Source organism: Nestor notabilis, unplaced genomic scaffold (genome assembly GCF_000696875.1).
Source record: "Nestor notabilis isolate BGI_N333 unplaced genomic scaffold, ASM69687v1 scaffold10962, whole genome shotgun sequence".
NCBI classification, from domain to species: domain Eukaryota; kingdom Metazoa; phylum Chordata; class Aves; order Psittaciformes; family Psittacidae; genus Nestor; species Nestor notabilis.
The window spans coordinates 12,705-29,802 of record NW_009918749.1 but is presented as its reverse complement, the minus strand read 5'-3'; the positions used below and the strand labels follow the sequence as shown (position 1 = coordinate 29,802).

The 17,098-nt window shown below is 38.8% G+C and overlaps 1 protein-coding gene across 1 annotated transcript; it reads left to right on the top strand.

Annotated features, from left to right (window-relative positions):
- Positions 1-2,580: 2,580 nt before the first annotated feature.
- PDPN (podoplanin) lies at positions 2,581-16,125 on the top strand. The gene is made up of 5 exons (XM_010009890.1): positions 2,581-2,656; positions 13,166-13,245; positions 13,827-13,959; positions 15,596-15,631; positions 16,010-16,125. The coding sequence occupies exons 1-5, from the start codon at positions 2,581-2,583 to the stop codon at positions 16,123-16,125; spliced, it is 441 nt and encodes a 146-aa protein (XP_010008192.1).
- Positions 16,126-17,098: the final 973 nt, after the last annotated feature.

The following is a 17,098-nucleotide window of genomic DNA, read 5'->3' as shown; positions in this document are numbered from 1 at the left end:
ATTTAGTTGATGGTTTAAATCAGAGGGCTCAGCAACGGCTCCCAGCCTTAATCTCCTTGCTCAGCAATATGCTGTCCCCACTAGAAGGCAAGTTTGTATCACCGTTGTCCCCAAGGAACAATTAGTTCAGCACTAACAACAATTGCATTGTTCCTTAAGAACAGTTAGTAAGATGACAATTAATAAGATACTCCTAGCTTTTTCACTGATTTGGTTTACAACTGTAGGCAAATTCCTTTCCCTTTGTAGCACTTTGATACCGTGATAGAAGCTGATTTTATTAAGTTCTTCATAGCTCAATAAATTTATCTAAAGAGTTTTTCTTTGAGCAGCAGCAGAAATAGCTGCTACAGAAGAAACTATTCCTTTATTCCTTACTGGGAAGAATAGTAAAAACATTAAGAAGTATTGAAGTAGCCACTGGAACTTGGACATCTCCAATTCCTGAAAGCTCAAGAGCTCCAGTTCTATACCCAGAATACAGTACAGTTTAAAGGAAGGTATTATTCCATTCAGCAAAGAGCTTATCCTTCTTTAGAAAGGCTTACTCTTAAACCTGAGGCAGATTTGTTTCTATAAATCATCATAAACGTGACATGTCTTCAGAGCACCTTTGAAGGAAATTGAATGAAATCCTAAAAATACGTTCTCTTTGTTCCTACTAACTTGTTAACATCAAGAAATCACTGTTTGCTCCAGCTTATCTTTCATAGTGTACTACATTCACTTTTGATTCTGAAAATACAGACAGAATTCCAGATGTTCTGCTCTAATATTGTAAAAATGATTTGTTTCCATTTTTCAAAGTAAGTTTCATTAAAATTTACGTATTCCCCCAGCATATCACAGCTTCACATGATGGCATTGCCCAATAAGCAAACATTCTTTATGTAAATCTGAAGGTGCATTACTGAGGGATAAATAATCCCAGATTTTAAGACCTATGACATGCTGAAAGTTAGTAGATGGCAATATTTCACTGATTTTCTAAAGAAATGAGCCAATACTGCCTGTTGTTTCTTTGCATTAACATTGACTGTTTTAAATCCTGCTCTCCTAGTCATCTTCAATCCAAAGAGTACAATTACAGCACCATAACTTAGATCTATAGCTAATAAATTCCTTTGGCACCTATCACTTTCAAAAGAAAAGCCCTACAGAAGGTGTTGCATTTCCCACCTGCAGCCCTCTTTACGTTACTATCACTGCTTATGTTTGGACTTGCTTTCCTTTATAGCACAATAAAGCACTGTGGGGTCAGCTCTAACCATCATTCACTGAGCAAAACAATGTAGCCGTGTTTCAGAGTTGTTTTTTAAAGTTTAAACCTCTTCCACAAGTGTGCCCCACTCTCCTGCAGAGGTGACCTCCTCCACGGCTCTCAGCAGAAAGAAAACAAATCTATGCTTTAGAGCCTCATGTCCTGGCACCATAGGACTTTGAGGTACAGAAACCCAGGGAGGTCACATACTTCCTCCACTCAGCCATGTGGCACACTGGTACATGTGAACCCTGATTAAAACTCACATTGCTAAATAGATGTTGATCACTAGATTATTACTTGCCCAAGACAAGGGAAGATTCAGGAAAGGATTAATACAAATCATTTCTTCCCAAGTCCTGCTTCAGTTCCTGTCTAACAACCATTACTTGTGAGAAGTAGTATCTGTTACAGATGTTGGTAGGATGCTCATCTAGTCTTGCATTCATGCCATAGGATGCTAATGGGCAGAAACATACACAAGAAAATACCTAGTCTTGTACAGACCATTGTACAGCTTTACTACTAAGAGTTACATGTTTTCCCTTAGAAAAGGGAAAAACCTCTATCTCTGCAGGACTGTATTAGCACATCAAGGCCACCAAGCACAGCAAGCCTGTGGGCAGAGATTGCTGCTGGAAGACAGCTAGGATGTCACCTGAGGACACAAGAGAGACTCAACATGCAGAAAAATTCAGACGGTATTTACTGCAGAATTAAACATCCTGTCCTAAAACTATTTCAGTCTCCCTAACTGCACATTCACTACCACACTTGCTCAGATAAACATGGGGACTCGCTTTGAAATGAACAAAACCATCAGTTCCCTGCTGGAAATAACAGGAAAAATGTCCTTAGTGTTGTTCCTTAAATATTTCTTAAGGACAGTTTGCAGAAGGGAGAGAACTCTCTGAACACCTCCCTCTGCCTAAATACCCCTTCCCTCTTTACTAAATAAGAGTCTTCTGAAAGCCACAATAGCTCCTGTAACTTTAAACCTGGGCTGAGATCATCATTTTAGTACTGACCAAACAGAGTGCAGAGGGCGGGCCTGGCTCTTCTTTGGGGACCACCTTAGGCATACTCCCACCCCTTGGCTAACGCAAATAATGCTGACTCCACTCAGCTTTCTTTAGTTGTATAGTTATCATCTGGGAAAACCTTCCCCCTCTAGACTACAGCAGTTAAAGGAATATTTGGAATACCAAAGTCTTTTTTGCAGCAATTTCTTTTTGTGATCTCAATTCTCCAAAAAATTGATCCAAATTTGAATCCATCTGGTCTCAGGATTGGAAAACTATTCTCCAAGCAGATCAAAGATGTTTATTATGATCAAAGTTCAATTCTTCATCTTCGTTCTAGGGAGCGTGCCTTTCATAGCACTTGCTGAAGAAGGTAAGAAGAAACATTGGTTACAGTGATTTCCAGTTATTTCTTGTAATGTAACAGTTTGTGTGTTTACTCATAGCCAATATAGTTGCTCTGTCCTGTTTATGAAACTTTCTTTTGAATCCTTAAGCGACTCCTGGGCATCTATTATGGCTGTAATTGGGAAAGAAACACATCCGAAGTTTTCAGATGAGTTACGCTCTATTAGAAAAGCATTTTCTGTGTGTCTGTGTAAAGGAAGAAGGGCACAAGCAGACAGGGAAGGCACATCAGCAGCCCTTGGAATGTTTGTAGTTTCACTGTATATACACAAAGACAACTGCAAGTAATAATTTAGTGGTAAGTGACATTTAGGTGGTGAAACTCTGTGACAGTAACTTGTAAATCTTTCCGTTCAAGAGTTTAGCTTCTGTACTTTGAGGCATTACAACAGCTTAGAATTTGAGCCTTACGCAGGGTTTTGCTAAGACTAACTTAGCCATAAGCAATGTGTACAAATGAGGGAAACCAGGAAGAATTATTACCCAAGACAGATTTGAACAGCATTATGTATCTTCTCAGAAAGTTTATTTGGCAAACTATTTATAACTTTTTAAGAAAAATAAAATATACACTTCAAGATAAAACAGATTAAGTCGTTTTACAGCTAAAGAAGAGTCTGATTAACAGTAAATCAGAATTACCCTGAGCAGTACTTGATTCCAGGAATTTTGCATTCAAAAACGCACTCTTTATGAATGAATTGGCCATCAGGCAACGTGCCTGATGTATGAGGTATGTGCAAACAGAAAGTATGCGTGTAGTGGTAAAATACAGCTGCTGTTGCTATTAAACATGTCCCAAGTCCTAGTGCTCTGAAAACAATAATCAGAGACTCAACCTGCTTGTCTTCCAAAGCACAAATCTACTTGTCTGACTTGGATCTAGGGACCCTAACTGAATGGTGTGACCTGATTTTGGCTTGGTGGCTATTGATATCATTCTGCTGGAATAATGGAGCTATATCAATATACAGGATGTGTGGATGTTGGCTTGAGATTCTAACGGTAATTCCAGATGCTCTGGACTGGATGTCAGAACGCGAGGCTGGAGGATTGGAGTTGCACTTCAAAATTTCACAGAAAATGTAAAGTCCACAGAAATTAGGCAAGTCCCAACTATTCGCTTCTAGGCTCACCCAGCTGGCTTACCTGAAAAAGCATCAGTTTTACATGGACCAAAGCTTAAAGCCATGAGAAAAGAGGAAAAACCATCCCAATTTCATAGAATTCTCTTCAGCAGTTTCTAAGATACCAGAATTACAGGAAAAGGTCTTTCATCTTTGGGCTTTTGAGGAATTTTTAAGCGTATTTTCTTTCTTTCAACCCTGAGAGAAGGAGCCCAGCAATGCTCAGGTTGAAACCCTGCCAGCCAGAATATTCAAGTATTTCCTCCGTGCAAAATTCTGCCTCTGTTTCTGATATAGTCTGCATTGAACACAGTTGGATCTAGAACACAGTTCACAGTGTTTAAGGCTTTCTGTGTCTCTTTAGGTTTTATGATTTCATTTGGAACAAGTCATTTCAGATAACCTCCAAAGGACACACCAGGAAAATAGACTCCAGATATAAAATAAGCAAGTCCCTATTATTTAGCATGTGTATCAGTGCTGTTTACTGATAACCATTAGCAATTACAAGTTAGACCAGACTTAGAATGACAATTCCACCTTGGGCAATCTGTGCCTGCACTGACAGTGAAGATGGAAAAGTTTTTTAGGCTTGTATAATACTCAGTGGAGTGGGTATATTCAGATACCTGAACCTCTGGGGTAGACAATTTGGCCTGAGGGTTTTAGAGGAAAAAAGCCCCCTTATTCGATTCTGATACCTCCTAACCTTGATGAGGCTGTAAACAAATCTACAACCATCCTTATATTTGGACACTCTTTTATGGATTGAGACTGACTCAAGAAAAGCAGGTTTGTTTCAATCAGGAAATGTATTTCCAAAAAGATTATTATTGGTTCCAAATTCCTCCTTGAACTGCCAAATAAACTGAATTCAGCTAGTTTTATGCATAGAATTTTTCACCCTTCAAGTAGGGGATCCACAATCTGAGTAGTTTCATCAGTATCTGCTGATGGATAACACTCTATTTGTGTTATCCATTCATGGTTTAAATCCTCACTGAAACAGCCAACTATTTTCTTGTTCTTACAAGCACAGACAGCCCTGAGCACTTTATACAAGCTAATGAATCTTTAGATTATTATACTTATAGGCTAAATATTTCCTATCCAATGATTAGCAAGTAATTTTTGTCCTGTGATCCTGTTCAGCGCATAAGAACTTAGGCAAATCTTTGCACACAGGATCAGACCAAATGAATTTAACCTGATTCTTTCTGGGCACAGCATTAATCAAACAATTAAAAGCACAAGTGCTTTATGGAGGTGACATTTCCCGGTCCAAAACCTTTCCCCTGGTGCAGGTATCATTGGAGGGAAGGAGACGACTCTATTGGCTGTCACATAACATGAACAAAACCTAACATGATTGTTTAACAAGTTACCACATGTCACTTGAGTTGCATCAACTGTCCACATGCCTGATCTTACCTAAAGGCAAAGATTAGATTATACCTCCTTATGCAAGCCTCAATTAAACAGGTTTATACTAGGTCACGCTACATTACATTTCTGTTGGACTATAAGTAAGCACATAGGGTAATTCAGATGAAAAGTGTTTATATGGTAAGAAAGGAAATTGAAGTTTACAGTCAAATATGAAAGACTAAAAAACCATTTTATGCTTTTCAAAATCATGAAGACCAGAATTGACAAAATAACAGGAAAGGATTGCTTCAAATGGATCTTGGTTTACCCAAACTCTGTTGCCAGTTCAGCAGCAAAACTAAACAAAAAAGTCAGGCAACTCCAAACATTTCTGAACATCAAACTGGGTAACTGCTGGTAACACACAAAATGAACCACCAAAAGAATAGCCACATGTGACTCAGAAGAGTCAGTTTTGTACTCAGTAAGCATGACCCTGCATCTGGCTCCATCACGACTGATGCACACTTGCGCATGTGTCCCCACACAGGCCTCTGGTAAACTGCATTAGCATGAGATTAATCTAGCTCTACATGTCCAATACCCAAAACTTAATCAACATGAAGAGGAGAAAAACATCTTAATGGATCTCAATTAGTAGGTCTGTAAATTAGTGACTGTTTTGCAGTATCTTGATAAGAGGCCAGCAGAGAACAGGTAAAATTTGCTCTCTCCACTGGGAAAGCAGAGAGGCTTCAGAGAGGCTTGCCCATCCTATCACAAAAGATAGTTTCTGAATCTGTGTAACTTTACAAGCAAAAGACTCATATTTAAAAGCTTACTTTAACTCAGGCTGCACAGTGAATACTGAAAAAAAGGCACCCAGGTTCTAAGCTCCTGTAATTCAACAGTTTCCACTGAACTGATGCGTTTAGATCTGGTTTCCACTGAACTGATGCATTTAGATCTGGTTTCCACTGAACTGATGCATTTAGATCTAGAACTTGAAAATCATCTGCAGAAACCAGCAGCTTAGAACATCAAGCTTGTCTTAATAGAAAACAAAAAGCCAGTAAAGGAAGGATAACCCACAGCATGCAGGCTGTTGGGCTCTGAGAGAAGCAGACAGTGTTTCTTCCTCATGTCATATGAGGTAAGCCATACACCCATGCAGACCACAAAAACTACTGTTTGCCCAGCCCTAACACATGGTGTGTCTCAGTTGCACGTTTGTTTTTGTTGGTTTGTTTGCTTTTTGTCTGGATGTGGTCAGGGACTAAAGGATGGAACCCAAATGCTGCCAGGTCCTACTGTTCACTGTATCCTGATCAATGCTGCAGACAAGGCATCCTCCAAAAGGGCTTCCTGCAAGTGGTGTGTGCACACACCATACCCTCAGCTTGAATTCATGCTTCAGCAAAGCTCCTATAGCTGTGTGGGGCACAATGTGCTGCAGAGCATTTCAGAAAGACATGAAGGATTGGGAGTATAGGTACACTGGGATGTTCTACAGAGAAACAAATGAGAAACGAGATAAATTTACTATTGATTTCCAACTCGCTGTCTCAGAAGCTCAGCCAAAGACCTCAAAGCAAATAGAAGCTGATGCTGAGCACATTCTCACACTGCTTTATGACTTCCTCATGTACTTTTTTTCCATCTTTGTATTTGTTGATTACAGACACTACATCCAGCATAAACTGCATCAGAATATTCCTTTGTGAGGGCACAATTCAGCTGTGTACACCATTTCAGGCAAATACATATTCTCTTAGGAGAGCTTTAGTAGTATATGAGATACTGCTAAATCTGTAAAGGGGACGTACTTAATTCCAAACACATATTAAAGTGTTTTTATGACTCTGAAACCCATCCAAATATTAGCTAGTATGTTATTAGTTAGTATCAAAGTCAGACTAAACATATTTGAATGTATCTTGCTTACAGTGTGGCAATATAAAGCAGCTAACCAAAAAGCGTTGTGTGAACAAAGTGAAAGCCTGAGCAGTTTTCAGTTTAGTATGCATATTCCAAACAAGTGAGTTAAGAAAACATCATGCAAACAGTTCTGCTGGCAGACACAAGGAGTTAATAACCTTCATCAAGGCAGCTGTGAAAGGGCACATGGTTATAGTCTCAGTTTGGGAAAGGAAGTGATTCAGAGGAAAAATATTAGTTTATTACTATCTTAGAGGTAATTTCCTAATTCTTTTCATCTGCATTTAAATATACCAATATTTGCACACAGATTGTCTGCTTTCTGCTGCACACAGCCTCAGATTTGCTGATCCATTACACAAAGTTTTTACATAGTTTTATACTTTCCTCCTTTTCTTAGCTGCAATGCTCCTTGTGAGCAATGCAGCGCTCCAGTTTTAGATGCCACTTAAAGAAAGATGCAGAAGAGACGTTTTGATCACAAGTTCAGTCTTGTTGCCCCTGTCAAACCCTTACTGCTCAGAGGAAACACCAAAGTTGCTAGTAAGACCTCAAACAGGGCAGCAGGGTCATGGGGCAGAAAATATCAATAAGAAAGTGGTTTTATCCCACATTCATGGGATAACTCTGAATTCAGCATATTTACCAGAGAAGAAATCAGAGACTGACACAGCAACAGTATTAAAACATATCTTAGAAGATTCACCTCTAGTTCTCCAAGGAATATCCCATAATGGAATCAAATATTCTCTTTCTTCTCAGTGCCCACAACTCTGTGGTCAATTTTATCATGCACAAGAAAAAGCTTAGTAAGTTACCACCGTTTCCTCCTGTGGCTTTGTTTCATAGCTTTGGTTGTAGGTCATATACACATCACTGCTCTTCAAGTGCTATTTTCCTCTATATCTGCCCAGTTAAAATATACCTTATTTTGCTTTTCTGTGGGTATCATATATGGCTGTGTAGAATATTGTAACATTCAGAAGCCATGTGATTTCCTTCAGAAGCAGCAGGGTAGTTCTTCGCCACTTGGCACTGTAGATTTCAACTCCGGTTTTGTTCCTTTGGCTAAGCCAGTCATAGCAATAGAAACCATCTGTAGTAGGGTGTGGTGACCAAAGGAAATGTTTCTGACAATTCAGCAAAACACTGTCATGAGGAGCTACGTGGAATACCTGAACAAAGGCAGCCATACTCTGAAGAAGGCTAAACTAAATCCTTTCTTGTGCATCACAGCCGCTTTTCAACTGGCAGATACAAGATCATGGTATTTTGTCATCCAGCTTCCTTCTTTACGTAAAGCACAGCTGTCATTCTTTGTGAAAGGAAACTGCAGTAAGCACTGCAGGATTCAGAAAGACAGTACCTACTTTCTCCTGAACAGGAAGCCTAGACACTTAAGCATATGCCAGGGCATTTCTTTATTATGGCACAATACATTAGTCCAACTACCAGAAGGAATTAACACAAAATATGCCGGTGCTGTGGCCCCAGAGAGAGTAAGGGTGCAAAGTGCTCAGAGTACTGCAGATGTCATGAATAATGATGCAACCAGAGGTACAAATGAGAATTTCAGTTCCCATTAAGAACTTCCTTTCTAGAGCCTGAAGATTTTAACTGTCCAAAAGCTCAAAATACAGAAGCTAAAACTCAGGATAAACTATATTATATTCCTCAAACCCTCAAATTTTCAAAGTCCAAAAAGTTCTGCAGCCTGTACTTGGCAGTGTGAAACTATTTCACACACACAAAGACAACTATATGCTTTTATAAATCCCAGAAAATACTTAAGCAACTATAGAGAAATAATGGAAAACTCTTTTCAGAGAAGGTTGGGCTGATGAGGTTGGCTTTGGACCCGACGGTGGAATATATTTAAATTGAGGATGAAGCAAAATAACGGACAAAACTGGTTTTGAAAATCACAGAGGTGCTGCTGACACATTATGTATTCTGCGAGCAGATACCTTATCAATTCACACAGTTTTGTTCAGCTTCCACGACCATTAATAAAAGTTTCTATTGAACTAGAGCTGAACTGATTCCAGTAACAAGACACTGACTTTAAGACCCACTTTACTCAAATCTGTGAGTGAAGAATACTTCCTCAGAAAGGGAATTCCTTTACCAGGACATAATTGCTAAATAAAATTTGGGCAAAACAGGACAGCCACCACACATGTACATACACAGTCCTTCAACCACCACTTGGCCTGTAACAATTCAGGAAGCAGATACTGAAAAACACCAGTCAAGTCCAGATGTTAGCTCAGTAGTATCTCAAATAGAAGAGTGGTATCTCTCAAGTGACCTATCCCACTAAATTCTTTCCCTTGCTTCTCTAGAGCAGCATTCCCCAAAGCACACATTTGGCACAGCTGGATAGGATAAAATATGATATCAATAAGATACACATAAAAATAAAATTGAATTCTAAGATCAAAGCTTTACAAAGTTTGACAGTTCACCTGCTGATTTTTTTTTAGCTGTTATAAATAACTGAAGCTGCTTTTATTTTAATAGGAGCAGAGGGGCAATGAGCAATAAAGGTTATTTCAGTTCTTGCTAGAGGGAATCCTTTAAGGTTACCCGTTTTTATCTACTGGTCTCTTATCACAGAGATGGAAACATTCTATTTTGAGGGCTTCCTGTTTCAAGGACTAAACTAAAATACAGACTTATAACTGCCTTTGCCTACTAGTGGCTGGGTTTATTCAGGCTGCCAGGGAAGAAACAAGATCCTACAACATCCATCTTCAGAAGTATCTTTGTTAGTTTTGGAGATACCTGAAAGAAATGCTAATGAACAACAGTTTTACCACTCACAATCACTGTGCTTTGAAAGCACCCCTAAAAGGTTTTTCTAGTGAACTGTCACTCCATGCATAACAATGAGCAGTGAGCTCATCTTCCCCTAAGTGGGTCATAGGATGCTTAACCACGGGATGGTTTCAAAGCAGCATTAAACTTTTAAAGGCATCCCATTTTCTCCTGGTGTGAGAAGCTGCAGGCTGATAGCTGCTGAGGACTTTGAACTGAAACACACCCAGCTGGAACTCTGGCAGAAAGAAATGCAATGATTCATTCACATCTGCAGCAACACATAGCTGCAAACAGAAGAGGCCATAGCGCTGGTTGGAGACAATCACAGCACTGAGGCAATGTTTTTATTTACAGCCTCCTCTAAGATCACATCAAGAACATATGCAGAAGCACTACTTAACCCTATGGCTCTTGCTACACTCACCCACATCAGCCAAAACCAACAAATAACTAAAGCACATACACCCTTGCATCCTATTTACGGTCTCTTTGATGTCAGTGGTATACGTGTCTTGTAGTGGGTACAGGGAAAGACATTTCAAGTCCAGTAGTTTCTCTCAATTCCATTTAAATACTTTTTACTTTACTACAACTTTCCCTGACAAAGAGTTGCCTGGTATCAAATATTTCTTCTTACAGATGTAGTATACTGATAAATTACATCCCAGTCTGTCTTTTGGTGGTTAGTAGTGTCTGCTTAACTACCACCCCCACTGTCTGTCCAGAAAAACAAACCTGGAAATACAGTCCAGGGACTATAACCCAGCAAATCCTGGAGCTCAGCTTGGGCAGAGTATTAAGTGGATTGGACAGGACTGGGACAAGACCTTCACAATGACAGAAATCAGTGAGCTTGAGGCATGTAATAGGTGTGCCACAGTATTCTAGTTTCCCTTTACAGTAAAGGAGAAGCAGCATTACCTAGGGTGACCCAAATCTCAGGTGAGCTGAATTACCTTCTAGATTTATCTTTCCCTGCAGACTATGAAAGGAGATAAGAGCAAGCAGACATTTTATTTAGGCCCCTTTAAGAACCTAAAATTAGGCCAGATTAATCTGGGCAACCTCCTTTTGTCAATCACTGTACACAGAGGGCAAATGCACTGAAAGAGATTTTCTACATCTCACTTGCTGCCAAGAATCTGCAATAACTTTATGACACAAAGAATAATTATTTCATGTTTCTTTGTGACAAACTAATTCTTTCCACTTTTGTTGTGTGACACTGCCTTCACTGCCAGCTAACTCTTCAGGGCTGAAAGCTACTGTCACACCAAGAGTATATTCAGAGAAGCTGCTTGTTAATACACAAAGTTAAATTTCTACTTCGGGTTTTTCCTTTGGCAATTGGTTCTCTCCATCTGGGTTTATTTTGCAACTGGCAAATGAGGGATGTTTTTTCATTTCCAACCAGGATTACAAACTAAACTGATCCATACGCAATTCATGTTGAGCTCTATTGCTATTTCTTTCTTTACATTTAACATTTACAGAGGATAATCCCAATATTGTACTTTAAAGACATTCACAAAAATATTATAAAGTAGTGCAGTATCTTAAAATGCCCTAATATGTAGAAGGTGGCTAAAGCAACACGCTTAAGTCAGGCCCCTCTATGCTATCTCAACAGAAGAATATTCAAGGCTGCTCCCCTGGGGCATTTCAATCAAAAATGACCAAAACATCCTATTTCTAAGCTAGTCAGTAAAAATAACTTACCCTGGCCTGTTCTTGTCTTTCCATGGATTAGAAGGTGATTTTCTGGGAGACTGACTGGCTTAATTAGACCTCATGTTGGCATAATATGAATATACTTTCTTCATCTCTTTGTGTCTCAAGTACTACTCGCACACCCTTTTGGCTCTTCAAATGAAAGTGTATCTGCCTTTGGGTTTATAAAATTCTGTTTACTTGAGTAAACATGGAATTAGAAGTCTAAGTTTAGATCAGTGTTTGGGCTTCTGGCAATGGGACAAAGCTCTCAGTCTTACAATGCTAGAGATGGATGAAAAAGTGTTAGTTTGGTTCAAAAACGAGTTTTGGGAGCAAAGAAAAATAGTTGCAAGTTTCCAGTAGAATTTAGATGAGAGTTTCAAGCAAAACCAGAGACTGCTTTTTTCCAATGTCGAATCATTCATCCTCTGTATGAAAAGTTTCCTTTAAAGAGCCCAGTGCAATTTTGTTACTTGTTTCAAAATTAAATATTGGCTTTTTCATTTGAAACAACATTTTTATTTTAACCTTCAGCCACCAGTGCAGTATTTCCTGGCAAGAACTTAGCGTTAGGCTGAAAAAAAAAATACAAACTTGATTTCAAAATGTTTGGACAAACTTTTGCTCCAATTGCTGAAATTAATGTTAGATGCAGAATTTGAATCACTGCAGTAGCATCATACTGTGTATGGTCAGAGTTATATGAATTGGCAAGAAACTTAAATGATACTTATGTTTAACATTGATATTACCAGTTGTCTTCATATATCCATCTTTCATGTTCTACCTTGTTCCATCTTATTTTTCCTACTGGTGAAGTCAGAAGTATTTGTAAAGAAAGTATTGTGCAGGTCAGAATTTAAGTGTCTGTTATACCAAAGAACACAGGTGACATAGATAGGTCTAGAATGAAAAGGGAGACCTTACATTGTTACATAAAAAATCCCTATTCAGCAATATTCAGCAAGTAAGGTTTGCAACTTAGAAAAAAATCTCTGAACAGATTTGTGTGGGAATATTTTCTAAACTGTATCTATACCCATAAACATTAATGATAGTTCTAAAAATAAAGGTTGTAACTGGGACTGAGCTGAAAGATGAGAGAAAGCTCTTATTATTTTAGAAAGTGGAAGATGCTTGAAGTAATTTATCAAATACATAAAATGCTTAACTTGAGATCTGGAGCAGTTGCATCTATCCAGAGGGAAGGGGAAAGTTTTTTCCTTCAAGAAATTTTTTCTTGGACAAAGTCTTTAGTAACCAGTAAGCTTCAAGGTTGTGCCAGAGTTAAGTCATGTGAATTTCAGCTCTTTATCCTACAGCTTTGCACAAGAGTTATGCATAATTCAAAGGTAATCCAAGTAATTTTGCAAACGTATGTGCACAGGGAAGGGGAGATGGAACACTACTCAGATCTCATGTTTAACACAATTTCCACGTCAGTGTAGGCAGGACATCTGACTACCAAGTAAAATGCTAACTCATTTCCTTAAAATTTTATTCAGCAAGCTCAGTTCTAGAGGGAGAAGAAAGTACAACAACAGATTTCAGAAATGACACAGAACTTGACGAATTACCAACCCTGGTGAGTATCGTTCTGAACAGAGGTTCCTTTAGGGTACCCTGATCTTGTATTTCTGGTATTGTCTTCTGTCTGAGATTTTCAATAATCATTATATAGAATAATCTTGAGTTCTTACATACGAGCTCTAACACCAATGCCTTTGCTTTGCAAGCAATCAGGGTGAAGATGACAAAGTTGAAAACACTTTGGCAATAGTTCTGTGTTGTAAAAAGCATTCATAACTGCTTATGCATTGTCATTTTTACCTCTAATTCAGTATCTTTTCATTAGCTTCAGTGAAACCAAACTGAGAAACTGTAAAAAAAGAAAAACAATGAAAAAAGGCAGGTCTGCAGTATTCTGCAGTACTGCCCTATGCCTTCCATAGTGCTACTGAGGGGTCATCCCATCTTGAGAGCCTCTGGCTGGGAAGACAAATCAGCTTACTTTTCCTGTCACTGTACACAAGTCAGAGATGACATACGATAGCTAAGAAATCCTCTACCTGGCAGTCCAAGAGATTTAAAAATGCTTATTTCGTACACACAGACTAAATGTACTGAGGTTTTCTTTTCCCTCTTTTTCCCCCCAAATTCTTGTAGTTGCCCACAAGACTCCAGAGTGTCACCAATCTCTTGCAGTTTGGACAACTGATGACCACAGAAAGTGCATTTGCCCAGGCTGAAGACAGTGATAATTCTACTGGTTACAAAGTCAACACAGAAAATGCTGATGGTAAATTCTTTCATTTGTTTCATTATGTCAAAGTTCTAACGCCACCTACTAAACAATACCTGGAAAATTCAAATACTAAGTTGAAGGTTGTCTCAAAGGAAGCACTGCTGAAAGGTGATTGCTAAAATTACTCCTTAATAATCACTCTGCATCCTAACTTCATCACAAATGTACACTGACAAAAGGAATGAGTTCATTTCGTTCACCAGTGGTTGTTCTTGCAGTTCACTCTCATACCAGTAAAAAGGAAGAGAACACAAGCATCGTAATTTCTGCTCTGATATTCCAGCCATATAACACTAGCAATGACTGTTGTAAGTTTAATGAATCTCACTTTAAAGTGGTCAGATGAACGATTACGAGAAGAGGTGGTTTTGTTTCCAGACCAACTTTCTGATAGCCAAATGCAAATTCAGAACAGTGCCCAAGAAGACTCAAAAAACCGTTCTTCATTTAATGTGAATGGTAGTAGCTGTTGCCAACAGATGCTCAGAGTGGACTCTACCTCAAGTACAAACTCAAAATCTGATTAGAAATACTTAAAGTCAGTCAGCTTCACAGATACATCAGGTTCCCCTATCAGAATATATTAGCGATATACTCAATTCACATGAATGGCATCTGTCAACCCCATTGCAAGTCAGTTTCTTTTTAGCATATAGGCTTTGCTTTGAAACAGATAGTCAAATCAGATCTGGTGGCAGTTGTGTGTCTACAAAGTCCTCTAGTATGTATATTGTTCACTGCTTCTCCCTAGAGTATGCCAAGCCAACTACCTCTTGACAGCAGCTATGAGCAAACACTTCTCTCTTTGGCTAGCTTCCTTTTGAAGCTTTCATTTTCTACAGCAGTTTTATATCCCTCAATAAGTCAGACACGTTTGTTTAAAAATTGTACATGCTTTTATCTCCTTTCCCACCCTGCTTATCTCTGCTGAGTGTAGACTTCTCAGCTTAGCATTAAATAATAAACTGTTCAGCAGATTTAAATTTTATATAGAATTTTCAGATGTTTCCTAAAGGATAGGTGAAAGATTAGGGATTACATACTTGTAACGAATTCAAAGTAGCATTTGTGCTTCATCTGTTTCTGATGAGTTCTCAGTTACAAATTCCAGGATTAGAGAAGTGTACTAATCAGATTTTGTACAATCTTCCAGACACAAAAGACTAGGTAAGGAACTTCAGGATCTTTCACACTAACAAAAAGCCTTTATTAACAAAGAGTAGTTCAGCAAATAAAGTTCTGCCTTGCTGTCAGCATATCAGCATAAATCCATCTCAATTAAAATCTGACTTTCATCTTCATTTTATACCAGGTATATCCTTATTGATCTTGATGTGATCACACTTAAGATTCACTAGTATATATCAGATCAATGAGGCCCTTTGATTTTAATTTCTACTACTTCGGAGAGCTCATTGCATTCATTCTCTCAAACTTCTCAGTTGCTCACTTCCAATCAAAAGAACAAGCTATTACACAACCCTCAAACCTCTGCAGTAAAAGTTTGATAAACTTTTCCCTTGGATAAGTGGGTAAGTTTTCCTTGAATACAGCACTAAAAATTGGGATGGAAAACTCCATACAAAGCTGAGCAAGTAATTAAATAATTGTTCTCTCTTTGGCTTTACAGGCAGACTGAGTGGGGAGCCAGAGAAAACTGAAAAAGGTACTGAACAGAAGTATCCCTTATAAGAACAAGGGAGAACTTAACTGCCAGGTGACACCCTTCAAAAAGCCACCAGTGATGCCCATGCTATTCTTAAATAGAAGTCCTGGGAGGAGCCACGAGCTGCCCCCTGAAATGCCTCCTCTGTTTCACCCCATTGCTGTCTCCATGGCCACATCTCTACAGAGTCCTCCAGCCCAAAGGCACTCTCATAGGTTACAAAAAGCCTCCTAAACTTACCCAACCTACTTCAGAGTTCACAAGATAAGGGAACTTTCCCCAAGGAGTGGGATGCAGCAGAACAGTGTCATTTCAATCAGTAGCCTCCTACCAGTGGTCTCCATAAGAAGCATGCTAACATTCCCAATTTTCTTTCAGGTGGTCTGGAAACAATTGCACTGGTTGGAATAATTATTGGAGTCATAGTTGCAGTTGGAATCCTTGCAGGAATCATCATCGCTGTTGTAAGGAAGATGTCAGGCAGGTACTCGTAAGTAAATTGTTACTCAGGCTTTTCAAACAAGCACCATCCTCTGAGCAGGGTCACAGAGACTGCTTTGGAAATTTCTCATGCTGTCTTGACACAATAACCTGTTTCATGACCCCACAGTGCCAATGTGAGGTGCGTGATCTAAACCCACTTACATACTTCAGAGAAGTTAGTCAGACACTGTGTGCAGTTATAATAGTCATCAGGTGCATGGGTTTTGGATTACTCCATTGCACAGAGGCAAAATCCACTATGAAGTATTACAGGACTAACTTCTGGAAGTGCTGGATAACATGTGAACACAATTGATCTTTATCTTATTACTCTGGACATTTGTAGAAGCTGTTTTGGTATCAACAAGATTCACTGGTGCCATGTAAATCTGAAGTGCTTATAAACTCCAAACTAGTAAGAAAACCACACTACATTTAACAACTACTATTGATACAGCATTAGGAGAAAGCAAAATATGAACTGGAAAGTGAAATCAGACATACAAGAGGAGGGAGAAAAGATCACATAACATTTGGGTAAGCATGAACATAAAACATCTGGGTTTCTGTTCTACAGGCCCTGAAAATGGTTGAAACACACAGCCATGCCATTCTACACCAGAAAAATAAAAGTGCTTCTTATAAGAACTAAAGACTATTCCTGTATCTGTGTGAGAAGATGATCCATGGAAAATACGGTTGAAGAATTCCAGATCTATGGGGATCCCACACAACTCTAAGGACTCCCACTGCCCCAGACTACAGAGTATGGAATATTTCATAAGGCTTTTACTAATCAGGAGTTCACTAGAACAAGAGAATGATTATACAGTAAGAAAAACTCAGCAGCAATGAGATTTACATCCGAAATGTGATTTGCAGTTAATAGATATATCCTAGCTTGATGAAAAAAAAAGTCTCCAGAATCTTAAGTGGTTTTGGCTGGTTAAGTGCTTGTGGCATGTTTATCTACCAAATGATGTA

Bases quoted from the DNA above. Each gene is read 5' to 3' on its own strand.
- PDPN (XM_010009890.1), top strand. From the start codon at position 2,581: ATGTTTATTATGATCAAAGTTCAATTCTTCATCTTCGTTCTAGGGAGC. The intron at 13,246-13,826 runs GTGAGTATCGTT...AAATTCTTGTAG, and splicing joins TTGACGAATTACCAACCCTG to TTGCCCACAAGACTCCAGAG. The intron at 15,632-16,009 runs GTACTGAACAGA...ATTTTCTTTCAG, and splicing joins GCCAGAGAAAACTGAAAAAG to GTGGTCTGGAAACAATTGCA.